Source organism: Fulmarus glacialis, unplaced genomic scaffold (genome assembly GCF_000690835.1).
Source record: "Fulmarus glacialis isolate BGI_N327 unplaced genomic scaffold, ASM69083v1 Scaffold17084, whole genome shotgun sequence".
Lineage (NCBI taxonomy): Eukaryota > Metazoa > Chordata > Aves > Procellariiformes > Procellariidae > Fulmarus > Fulmarus glacialis.
Window position 1 is genome coordinate 1 of NW_009210091.1, and position 13546 is coordinate 13546.

The following is a 13546-nucleotide window of genomic DNA, read 5'->3' on the forward strand; positions in this document are numbered from 1 at the left end:
GGGGGAGAGAGAAAATTTAGTAGCTGCAGAAACTACTCTAACTCACTTTAAAGACAAAGCACCTAGGGGGAATTACGAATTGATCCAACCACAACCTAGAGAAATTGGCCTGCCAGTTGCGAGCTATAATTTCATTTTGACAACAGCCAGTACCAGGCATTTAAATGGAATGCAGAAGAAAGTAGAAATGTAACCCACAAGCACTGGAGGAAATGTCTTTGTGATGATAGAGCAGAAATTATACCTGTTCAACAGTGGCAAAAAAATGCAAAAAAGCAAATATTGAATGAAATAGTTGCAACAAATAAGCAATTTTAGGCTACAAAATATTTAACAAGCAAAATATTTAACAAAAAAAAAAAATTAACAAACTTTCTTTAGTTCTTAGAGAAAGTAATTAAATTCTGTTTGTGGCAACACAGCTTGCCACCTTTACCTTATTTTCAGAAATATGTTCCTGAGGAGGCAGCACACCTCAGCGTTTTCTCGCGTGAGCCACTGGGAAAGCTCTTACCTACTGTCTTGAGGAACATGACTGGAGTTGTCCTCAATCAGTACTGCTCAGATAAGCTTTGCTCATGTGTGAACAAACTGCAAACCTGTGGCTGTCATCCGTAACCCTATTTCTGTTCCCTTCCTCCTCACTCTAGTGTTTATGGACAACTGTCTATCTTGCAAGAACTTAATTTACTCTAAAGCAGAGTAAATCAACTTCTGGCTGACAGCCTCGAAGCTGGGACTTTTACTCTTGCACAGAAGATGGTGAGGGGCCATTTGTCCCATTTGTCATCATAGATACAAGGATTCTATGAACTGCATGCTGTTTCTGCCCTGGTATTTTTCAGATAGATTCACCTCCTTGCCCTTCACGATGCTTTAGTTTTCGCTTCAGGTATAATCACATTCAGCCATCATCAGGCAGATTGGGCGTCTCTAAGAATCCTGGTACAGAGCCGCAGTGCTGGAGTTCTTCCACAGACTGATGATACTGCTGGTATCGTCTCACACACGGCTACCAAGATAACTCTCTCTTTGAAGACCAGGGTGATAGGAAGAGCAGAGTGAAAACAAAAAATGTCAATACAGGGTCAGGAAACTGGAATGAGCTTGATGGCTCAAAAGAGTGCTTTTCCAAAACATTCAAAGTGGTGGTTTTACAGACATAACATGAAACCAGAGCAGACGACTCTGTGGAAAGAACTGTCAGAAAATTCATTGCTGCACAGTGAAATAACTGTACAGACATTTTGCATGGATTTAACTGAAGTAATATCTGGCCATAAAGACAGCATTATTTCCATGGGATGAAACCTAGCAAAATTTGTACAGATGACAAGGCAGAAAATAAAAGGAGCTTACCTGAGAAAACAAGGTCACTTTCCTCTGAGTTTGAAGAGTGGACTATTTTATTGCAGACATTTAGCCAGAGTCACTCAAAAATGATTTATGCTGATTTATTGAAAGTTACAATTCAGAAATGTGTATTACTATGGCATTACCAAGAAACAGTTATTCATTTCAGATTAAAAAGGGAATGACAGCACATTGAAAAAGGGATGACAGCATGTGTATTTTTATTTACAAATCAAGTATTTCTGCAAATGACTTTGCACAGCAAAACAAGATTACTATGCATCACACTGTTCAGTGTTCCTTCATTCAAAATAACCTCTCTAGTAATTTAGTTCAATTATGAAAACACTTAAATCTACTATAGATATAAAATATACTATACGATGCTCCTCGCAGACTGTGGAATAGACAAGTTGCAGTATTGCTGTTCACGGAAAAAGCATTTACCTTCAGTTTTACAGACCATCTGTTATTGTTGCTGAAGGACAGAAGTCCAAAGGATGAGCAGCAGCAACTACTGCTCGACTCTGTCTTGTAAAGGTGGTCTCAGAAATCACTGGAAGCACTGATACACTGTGGCACTGAGCGTACAATTAGAGGGATCAGAGGTAAGCTGCTTTTTTCTTTTTTTTTAAATCAACATTTAAAAACCAGCGTAATTATCTCCTTACAGATGAACTTCTGATGTTTCAGTAGCTTCAAGAAAAGTTCCCTAGATCTATTCTCTAGACACTACTCATCTCTGATACGGTCTTTCCTGAGTTCAGATGCTAATAGCAATACCGAATGCATATCCATGAAGTTATGTGCAATTTCACGGGAAAAGGAGAGAAAGCAGAAAATACAAACAGGAAAGGAAGACAGAGTACAACTGAACAACAGATTTTCAGCTTATTAGAACCAAAAAGATCACGTTAACTGTCCACACCATCAGCATGGATTTATCCTAGTTTTGTCAGCATTAAAATCATTAAAACAGAAAGAAGTGAAACAAGGAAAATCATGTGAACCTTGTTTTAAAATACTTGCTAAAATACCTGCCAAAATGAAACCAACTGTATGAAGTCTTATTGCCACTGACAAATCATGGAAGAAGAGATAAGTAGTTTCAAGTGTACTTAAAAGCATCTCAATACATAATTAGCTCCTGCGCACTCCTCTGCTTTGCACACGCTTAGGGGCATTTTTAACTACCTGGACACGAGGTATGAATGGGCACTACTACAAAAGGTAGCAGAAACTACCTTTTGTAAGAGGTAGGCCCACAAAGGGCTGGGCGCTGTGTCTGTAAGGCCAGTGCCTATTGACTTTAAATGGGCTCTAAGTGAACCAGGAGCCTTTCTGATTAGTGGGCACCAGTGCGCCACATGGGACAATGTCCACATAGGTCTTCATCTGCCACAGGGGCTACTTCTAAAGCGTGATTGATAACCAGCCTAGTGATGCTCAGTTCCAAGTCTGTGGGATTGGCCCAGGGAATAGCCAGGGGTCCTCAGTCATCTTGGGGTACTTCTCTGAATATATGCTAGTGCTCCACAGAAGACAGTGTCTACACTTCCTGCTGGAAGCTGTAGTTGGATCCCAGACACCAAAGTGAGTCTCCAGACTTTCCAGTCTGAAACTCAGATGGTGTTCCCCCCATCACGTAACATATTTGCAAGCCAAGTTACATAATCCAGATTTGTGACAGCACTCGCTTAGTTTGGCTAGGTCTGCGCTCCTGAAAGAGCATGTAGAGGCATCTGTCATACCTCCAGTAGCATCATACAACTGGTCAGTTTAGCAAGTCTTCAGGAAGGGAGGAATTTGACACAGCATTGTCTGAACCTGAATCAGATCAAGAATCATTCAGGTCTCATGGATCTCTATATAAAGAAATTCCCTTTTCCACAGCTTCCAGACAATGGTCAAGTTTTTCCCAGACAGATACTGCTACATGTGGGACAATGTGTTGCTCTGGTTTCTCCACATTAGCCTGATGGCTTTTAAAACAGGCAGGGGCTAGAGTCTTCTCCTCTGTTGCAGCCCCAGTGTCCTGCTGGGTGTGGGCCAGTTCTTTTCGTAGGTAGTCAACTTGGGCTTGGTCTGCTTTCAAACGCTGCTCAGTATCTCTAAGGCAATGAGCTAAGAGATACAAGCAGGGTAACTCTCCCTTCATGTTTCTGTCTGACTTTCTCTAATCAAAGTAGAATCTGACATCCGCGGGCAGGGCAAGGTCCCAAAATAATCAACTAAAGCACACTCTACAGGGTCAGGGCTGGTCATGATGCAGTGAACCATATCCCACTTCTGACACCAGAGTGTAAAAGGCTTAAGGCAGCCCTACCAAGTTATAGGTTCAGGATATGGCAACAGACATCAGCCCAACAGCTTCAGGGATAAAGTGTTTCTCTCTAAATAACAGTACAGGAAAAAATACAGATCAGTAGTACAATTATCTGAGTCATAATAACAGCAAGTCAAGTAATTCACCAAGATTGGGCTAGACCTAACATCCAGGCATGCAAAGACTTACATGACCATGGCTGTCAGGCAGGCAGCAGGGCATGACGACTTCTCCAGACAAGTGACCCACACTGGCCAACAACCTTGGGGAATGCATATTCCTTGGCTGGACTGTCCTTTTTATCATCGAGACACAGATGCAGTATTTGGCCTTGTTAACCAAACATTACACCCCACCTCTGCTCCCGGTCTGTGCCAGCTCTGTCCTTGGCATGCATGGGGCCCAGGAATGCTGTACAAGGCAATACCGCCCCACATTCCTTTGTGGGCATGGGCCTGGAAGTATCATATAAGGCAATACGAGCCTCACAGCTCCGTTGTATGCACCATCTCCAAAAATACCATATTAGGCAATACTAGCCTTACAATGACTGTTTATGTATGGAAGTCACTACACAGAATGCAAGAATGAAGGCTACTCTGAACTGTGCGAATATTCTTAGCAGACATGAAAAATGTACATACAGGCTCAGAAGCAGAAAAAGCTCTCTGTTTAATCTAAGAATGACCACAAACGTAGTGCTGACAGTGAGCAGACTGAATTTATACCAGCCTTATAGTACAGTATGTTAACGACTACGGAGAAGCCCAATAAAACAAAACCATAGTAGTACAGAAGAAGAAAGAAATTGAAAGAACAGGTGTGACAGAAAGCATGAAGACTACATTGAAAGATGAAGGAAGTTGTACTGGTAATTTTTTTTTTTTTTTGAAAGAAATAAAAATCTAATAATACCCAAGTTAGTGAACTATTAGACTACCATTTGGCAGCAGGCCTCTGAAAGACTGTTTCAGCTTGCCAAAGCGTGAATACCTTTTAAAGCTGAAAAATAATTGAAGCTGGAAACACCGCTGTACTAATCCACTCTTAAAAGTCTCATGCTCCTTTCACTTATGTATTTAAATTAAAATTTTACATTTTCCAGCTGCCCAGTTGTTTGTATGAATATATCCTGCTCCCTCGCACCATGCATACAGAAGTTCAACAAATACTTATGGAATCTTCCAATATATTTGGAGACATCTATTCTCAATTTATTTATTTTACACAAACTGAAAGATTGATTAATTAATATTACACTGGTTTCTCTCATACATTTTACTGTGTTGAGAAAGCTTTAAATGTAAACTGTGTATGTAAACTGTCTGCTGTGCTATTTTAAACCCACGAACAACTTATATGTGGTCCACTGTTTCAAACTTAGTTTTGAACTTAACCATGTTTTTAAAAACCAACTGCACACTACTGTAAAAAAATAATTCAGTCAAAAACAGGCTGGTGAATAATGTTGACATTTGTTAAGGAAATACTGAAACCAACACAATTCCCTCTTATTTTTCCACTCCTAGCTGCATAGCATGACTAGCAACTTCAGGAGCTTGTTGCGCCGCCTTCTTCCTCATCTTTATATTGTAGGCACGCTGCTGGTTCTAGTGGTTATAGCTGATGTTTCAACAACCACAGCTAAAAAAAAAAAAAAAAAAAAAAATCAAAAGGAAGAGAATATTTAGTACTAAGTGTACCTGTTCTTCCACAAACTACAAAGGAAAGACAGTACTGTAATGAATCATTGTATATAGATAGCTTTTCCTCTATCACAAAAACAGCAAGTAATGCATGAAATAACTACCTTTATCACATTACTTGACATACTTAATCAGTTGAGTTTTTTCCTGCCAAAGGAATACGGTCCCAAAGCTGTAGCAACTGCTCTCCAACTTGTGGTTCCAGCTCCTAGGAATGAGCAGGAAATTAGAGAAGTTATTTGCACAGCTACTATTGAACATATAGAAACTATTTATAACAAAATTGTTAGATGAAGTTACTAGTGATTGCTTTCAGTCTTTCTGAAAAAGCTCGTTCCTTTTGCTATTAAGACATACACTAAAACTTCCCACACAGAAAGGTTTTTTTACTAGGGCTCAAGAGGAGATAAAAACTTTCATAAGCAACTGTGGCCTACAGGTTGGTTGGAGTTTTTTTTCATTCACAGTAAGATGTCAGTTCTTAAGAAGAGAATTCTGAACGAACACACCACCACCACCATATACAAGAACATATGCACCATATACTTTGTACCTTCCACAGGCCACTTGCTTATTAACTAAAGATCATTATTCTCCACGTCTTGTAAGTTTAATTCCATCAAATAATACAGTGGCTCTTGGTGGAATCATAGACATTAAAGATCTTAAAAACAACTGCTTTATTTTAAGACTCTTTAGGTCTTAAGAGCCACTTACAACAGAAGCACTGTTAACTCCATCACAAGCTATGTTCCTTTCCTCATTCTTTCAACTGGAGAGGTTTTGGGGAAATGGTGAGAAGATGATACAAAAAAGTTTAGCTCTAGAATCTCATATCAAGGAGATATTTTGGGAGGGGACTGGAGAGAATGCAGAAACTGCCACAGAGAACTCTTGTTCCAATTCTCTTCCAGCTTTTTGTAGATGCATTTAGCTTTAACAGATTGGAGAAGTGTCCTGAGCTTTATTCCACTTCAAATCTCAAGATTCTCTTCAGTCTTTACAGGAAACTCAAAGCTGTAATTATGAAGTTATTTGGGTGTGACAGACTATCTCAGGGAACAAATCTGAACCAAACAGGGAACAAATCTCCAGAATCAGAATTACAAATTCCAAAAAGCTTTTATTTTTGGAAGCATCCAGCTTTAAAACTTTTTTAAAAATGCATATTAAGCAAGAAACTGCTTTGATTTTATCAAAAAGCCTCCATTACTTCAACAGTAATGCATTAGCAGAATGTAAAATGTGCATCAATGAACTGTGATTCAGATTAACAGATATATGAGGACAGTAGAGATAAATGTCAAGGCTAAGCAAGCTAATAAACAATACAGAGTTCTACCAAGTAAGGACAACTTTAGAAGAGGGGAACATTACCTGGCCATCTCTGCTTATTTGTACTTTCTTATTGTCATTCCAAGGATTGAGCAAATGGTGTGCAAACTGAAAAGGAATGCTTTCTTTTCGGATCCACTCCACCTTAAATACACCTCCAAAACCCGTAGATCCCCAGTCTTGACTTTTCTCACATCCTATCTCTGAAGCCATTCTAGCAAAACCCTGGAGCAAAAATTGAAATATGAATGGAAAGACACAATTAGAGCTTATCTGCTTACGTTAGAATTAAATAAATGACTACACTTCACATGAAACAATTAGTTTCAAAAGTGATTCATATATTCTCCCCCATGAAGCTGGATCTTTTAAAATGTTTACATCTAGAAAGTTAAAAGAAATATCATTTGTTTTTCTACTTCAAATATGCCTTCTAGAGTTTGACCACAGAGAATGTCTCTCAATTAATCTCTCACAATTACCATTAGAAGTTTTTTTAAGCTGTGTAACAGAGATTGAAAAGGCATTGTAAAAACATTTGAAGTATAGGGAATCAAGATGCATACTACATAATAGTTCTACTACGTAATAATCCATTAGCTATTCCTAGTTAGTTGCAAATATTTTTTACAGAAATCCATTCCCTCCTTCCCATGTTCCCTCTATGTCAAGCTTTCACATAGAATTAAGAGAGTGTAGCTGTTTTTCAAAGAAAGAAGTCAAAGTTGCTTTTATTTCCTTCTTCAACGAAGTGGGAAGAAATTCCAACAAGACAAGTATTCAGAAAGAAAATGAAAGAAACCCTAAATCCAAGATTATTTAAGGAAACCCCTACTTGCCCACACACCAAATAAAAACAAAACAAAAAAACCCCACCACACACCCAACTTATCAACTATTCAGGCAAATTTATGGCAGTTATGACTTAGGAGTCCAAGAGATGCAGTGCGCTACATAAGTTACCAGCACACACTACTGTTGTACGACATGCAGTACTAGATAGCTAAAGCCAGACTTAAATGGAAATTAATAAAAGGAACACAGAAAAATAAAGGTAGAAAGTAAAGAGACTTGGTACAAGAGAATATTAATAGGAATGTTAATCTCAAATTCCCATGAATGTTCAGTGCATCGTCAAAACTGGAAGGGCAAAGCAGCATCAAGCACCTACACTCCTGACTTCAGCATGTGTTCTCCTCCCAGCTTCCCCGTCTAAGACCACCAATACAACAGCCCATTTTCAGTATCAACTGGCATGCTGAAAATTACTTTCCTGTATTACATCTGCATTTTCCAAATCATCGTATGTATATCTCACCGCAATCCTTGGTATCACCAAGACAGCGGTATTTGGGCTAGTTCATTAGATTTCAAGTTTAACTGACTTTTATGAATAGTTTATATAAAGAGGTAAGTTGAACTTTCTTTACCTGGAACAACTGAGTTTAGCCCTCTCTACAATACAGTTAACCTGCAACTTTGCACCACCAGGTCAAGTCTTTAACTTCAAATTGGTTACAGATTTGTCACCAAATTGTTTACAAATACCTTGCTAAACTTGAACTCAAGACACAGCTCTGGAAGAATCATGGCCATGACTTTCCAGCTTCCTAACTTTTAGAAACTACAGTTCAGGCAAAACAGATTTTATTAAAATTTGTAATAAAGGCATCTACGATGTCTTTAGAAAGCTGTGACTTGATTATAACTGCTTGTTCACTTACAATATTTACTTTGGCATGCAAAGAAAAGAGTAGCAATCCCCTATTTTGTTTGGATTTGTTTGTTCGTTTGTTTTGTTGTTGTTGTTGTTTTGAAGGATTAATGTAGGATATAAATATAATTCTGACTCAAGATGTTTGGAGGCAATTCAGTCTTAGCCTTTAAGTGACAAACTGAGTTAGCTAAAAGGGCATATTAATGAGAAGAATTAAATACTCTTTCCTCAGCAACCAGATATATTTGCTTGCTACTCGACTTACTAGAAGGTCAGAAGTCATAAGCAAAAACCTCCATACTACACAGTCATTTGCTGCACTCTCCTAAACCATCAACCAAAGCTAATGTTTATTATTAACTAAGGACTCACCTGAAAGTGTCCAGATCCTTGAACAGAAAATATTAAGTAAACCATGCTGCTCTCCCAAAAGGCTCTATTTAGTTTTCGTTCATTACTTGGCGTAGTAGACCATATACCCTTCTGTTGAGAAATATCAATGTTTTGCAGGTTGCTACTTTTCATTATAAAGTACCGAACTGGCATATTTGGTCTTGGTGAAGGAGATTTGGAACCCTGGAAAAATTACATGAAATTAAGCTACAATAAAACAAACCAGGCTTTAGTTCTAAAGTTTTACACACATGAAGACAGAAATCCTTTGACTGTGCTCCTACCCTCCTCCTCCAGATTCTACAAGAAACACAGAATCTATCAACTGGTACTGTCTGAATTGGTTTTAAAGGGTATTTGACATCTATCTTAAATTTTTTAAGCACTTTCCAAAATAATAGTTCATTCATGAGGGGCAGCAAACAAGTATAGCAGAACAGGCCTAAATAATCTAGTGATTAATTACAATTCTTTGAAGTCTGACACACCTTCAGATGACACAAAATTAATCATTCTACACTGTAGCCTGAAGCACATTACTCACATGTCCACCTTCAGGAAATATAAGTTTTCTCCCTTTTACACTGTCTGAATTTAAAAACTGAAAGACTTAAGTGGAATTATTAAATGCTCCAATGAGTCCGTGCATAGAGGAACAATGGGTTTTCCTCTCAGTGATCTGTTTAGTATTACTGCAGCTTACTATTCAAGTACATAGGGAGAATTACGCCAATAATCTCATTAAAAATGTGTGCTTTGTTAAAATAACTGCCATAAAAAAAGCAAGCAGTCATAATAAGGCAGATAACACAAAACTTAAAGAGAATCAGTATTGATGTATGCTATTACAGAAACAGAGGAAGGCAGAATCCAAAGAATTCAGAAGTACACGTATAGTACTGTATACTAATTTAGAAAAAAAGATTAAACTTGATACAATAACCAGTGAAAGTGTATTTAAAAAAATCTGACATTTTCTACTTTGGAATAGCTTTGCCTCAGCAGTCTGCAAAGAATAATATTTTTACTTTATTAAACTAGTATAACAAGGATATTTAGCCTGGATTTTAAGTTCCAGAAAGAAGTAAGTATTATGCAGCTGTTAAAAATGAAAATCTAACTTAGGTTCTTAATTTACCAATATAATACCTAATAGTTGCTGAAAGATATCAGCAAATTTATTTCTGAAATTCTATTAATTTTGAAGAGTGGGGTAATTTGTTTACAAGAACTCTACCTTTCCAGATATTGGAGAAGAAGGACTAGCACAGGGGCTCGGATAGCTACTGCTGTCCGTAGACTTCACTGATGATTGATCTGACCTGTCATCTGAAGCTCGTTTGGAGTGCAAAATGTTTTTTTCTTTGTACTTCTTTGGCTGGTGAAGTGCAGGAGGCGTAGATTTCATTAAAACTCTACAAAGTAAAGGCAGATACAGGACACACCATGATATTCATAAGCGGTCACAGAACAATTTATATCTACATAGCAGCCTATTGCATGACGATATATATTACAGTAATTCCAAAACGTATTAAACACTAACACAAAAAAATACTGATCATGCATTGTTTTTGAAAGCTAGGGTTAAACCTCTTCTGCTACTTCTTCCCAGAGATCACAATTCATAGACAATATTCCTGACTGCTCTCTCAAACAGCAGGCACACATATGAAATACTTCTCAATGAAATCACAACTACAACACAGCATAGGACAGTATCAATTCTTTCAACTGTAATTCTATTTTCTTCCTTCTTATTACTAGCAGAAATTCAAGTGATGCTTTTATAGCTAAATAAATTACAACCTAGAGTCTCCAGAAGATCTCAAAAACTTACTTTTCAGCATTAGAGGAGTCATCAGAGAATTCAGTTTCTGCTGAGCTTTTTCTACTGTTGGTTGACCTCCACGTAGATGCTAAAGGAAGTTCCTCAGAAGTCATAGGTCTTGGTCTCTGACCAATTCCTGAAGGCTGCTGCAAACCTGCAGACTGTTCTTCAGTACTTAAAACAGCTATAATTGCTCTTACAGTTGTTTCATCTACTTGAGACCATGGTTTAGAAGGAGCTCGCATACGACGCAGAAATAAGCTATGCCACTTCTGTCTGAGTTGCAACAGCAAACCAGCAGCCTGTAATGAATTTCAATTCTGTTAAAGACTACTAAAAATAAGATCAGACAGGTAAGGGTACCCTACGTCTTTCCTGCCTGGCAGCATCTGGCATTCTAAAATGAACACAGTCCAAATTGAAAGGCAAGACTAAAGTGTCGGGGAGGGGGAGAAAACCCCACATTTAAACCAAGCTGTTAAGTTACCTTTTCTTTCCTCAGGTGCAAGATCATTTTTAAAACATTTTATTTCACTTAGCTCTGCACCAAACTTAAAGTTATATTGTAAATGCACAGGATTTTTTATTTTTCACTTTGAAATTTTATCTTTTAAAAAAAAAAAAAAATCTTTTGCTTTATGCCCTTCCTCTTAATTCAGTCTGTATTCATGCACTCTTCATTCATACCTGAGGGAAAAAAGCTCTAAGTGACAGATTTTTCTTATGCGGACTTCTGTTCAAATTAGATGACTGAATTCAGATGACTATATTCTCATGTTATCAGAAATGCTTCCATTTTTTAAAAAAAAAAAAAAAAAAAAAAAGATCACACTTTTGAACATCTCTAGAAGAGACAGTATTATTATTAGATCTGATAATTCCAAGTGTTTCATAATCCATAAACTACTCTATCTCCTACCACAGCCAGAGCTTCTCAATGACCTGAAGACTTCTGTCTTCAAAAGGCTTTTTTGTTTCCTTTTTCTAAACCTGACAGCAACTTACTTTCAGCAACTCCAACTTCAGGTGCTCCATTTTAATCCAACTTTAGTCATCCTCTCAGAGAAGGAAATACACAATATGCCATTGTGACTGTTCACTCATCTCCTGCTCAGATTTTGGTTAACCCAGCTCACGCTAAGGCTTGATGCTTGCTGGGAGCAATACCACTAGGTCAAAGCAAGAGCACCACGAAGGCAGGACAGGTGGCCAGAAAGAGCTGAAGGGCCATTATACAGCCACTATCACCTGCAGCTTGCTGTCTCCTGCAGCCATTATTCTTTTGTCTGACAGTTTCGTCAGAATAGGCTAACTTATGGAAATGGACCAAACCTCCAAGCGGTAAGGTATAAAACATCAGCTTACCCAAAAAGCTTTTGAAGCGGATCCAACAGCAGCTGGACTGCTGAGGCTTTCCTGCTTCCCGGTGTGATACAGGGGATACCCACACCGTGACGGAGGAGGAAGGATGAGCACTCTCACTGTCAGCTAACGGTGACGTTAGGTAACTAATTTTTTTTTCTTTTTGCTCATAGGTGCACAAATTGAGAGTTTCTAAGATTATAAGTCATGGAACCTTATGACCTGAATGGTGAATAAGTGAATTCATGCGAAAGGGGATTGAGCCCGTTTGTTTCTTGTATTTCTTAATGAGCTCATGAAATAAAGGATAAATCACAGAGTACGTTGTCCTGTAAATTTGAGAGGCCCAAAGGGACGATGACAATTATTCTTACAGAAAATTCTTGGTTACCCAAGTGTTTCAGAAATCTTTTTAGGAAGATATGACATAAATATCCGTCTACAAGAAACAAGCATTGAAGTGATACATTACTTACTTCAGGGTCCAGTTTGAGATGGAGCCATTCATCTAGCTTCAGTAGTGCCAAATTAGCAGTTGTTTTGTCCTCCATCTCACTATCACTGTTATCATTAGATACCCCATCCCCTGAATTAAATATAAAAGATGCATTGACATTTCTGTATTATTGCCACCTACATACAAAAAACTGAACACTACTGTATTACCAGCAATAAACCCATTTTCCTCCTAAATTTTATTTTAAAATGTAAACATTTGCAAAGCCACTTTTTATTTTCTGCAAATACACCTCAGTGAAAAGTCTTTGCTTCAGTTAGCAGAACTCAAGTATCCAGAACTGCTGAGGGTCCTGCTATGTAAGCACCTGTACTGATGTGATCTGACTCACTCATGTATCTTCATCAATATCAACAAGCCATTATCAAACTTTTGCCTGAAGCTGTTTGCAAAACCACATGTTGCTCTATGATTTATTTCCTAGTAAAACAGCAGATTTAAAGACCCATTAAGAAAAAAAAAAATTATATATGCATATGGCTATTAAGTAGGATTCTATTTTTTTTTTTTAAGTGCAATTCAATCAGCATAAACGCTATTTTAAGAGTAACAGTTTAAGATCAAGACAGGAAAGCTTCAAAAATAACTTGGATTCTTACTTTGATTCAAACTAGTATTGTGAACTATTCTAGTTCACAAACAGAGAAGGCCTGGTGGGAGATGTGGTGGTCGGAGGCCGGCTTGGGCTTAGCGACCATGAAATGATAGAATTCTCGATACTTGGTGAAGTAAGGAGGGGGGCCAGCAAAACCGCTACCATGGACTTCCGGAGGGCGGACTTTGGCCTGCTCAGGACACTGGTCGAGAGGGTCCCTTGGGAGGCAGTCCTGAAGGGCAAAGGGGTCCAGGAAGGCTGGACGTTCTTCAAGAAGGAAGTCTTAAAGGCGCAGGAGCGGGCTGTCCCCATGTGCCGTAAGAAGAACCGGGGGGGAAGACGACCGGCCTGGCTGAAGGGGGAGCTCTGGCGTGCACTCAGGAAAAAAGGAGAGTTTATCACTCGTGGAAG

The 13546-nt window shown here is 38.4% G+C and overlaps 1 protein-coding gene across 1 annotated transcript; it reads right to left on the reverse strand.

Annotated features, from left to right (window-relative positions):
• Positions 1-5347: 5347 nt before the first annotated feature.
• On the reverse strand, positions 5348-12609 carry LOC104071907 (YTH domain-containing protein 2-like; the record flags this gene model as incomplete). Its single annotated transcript, XM_009577065.1, has 6 exons — positions 5348-5593; positions 6763-6945; positions 8810-9013; positions 10068-10245; positions 10671-10963; positions 12500-12609. Coding segments are annotated over 6 exons (1049 nt in total), but the record flags the coding sequence as incomplete, so codon positions are not given.
• Positions 12610-13546: the final 937 nt, after the last annotated feature.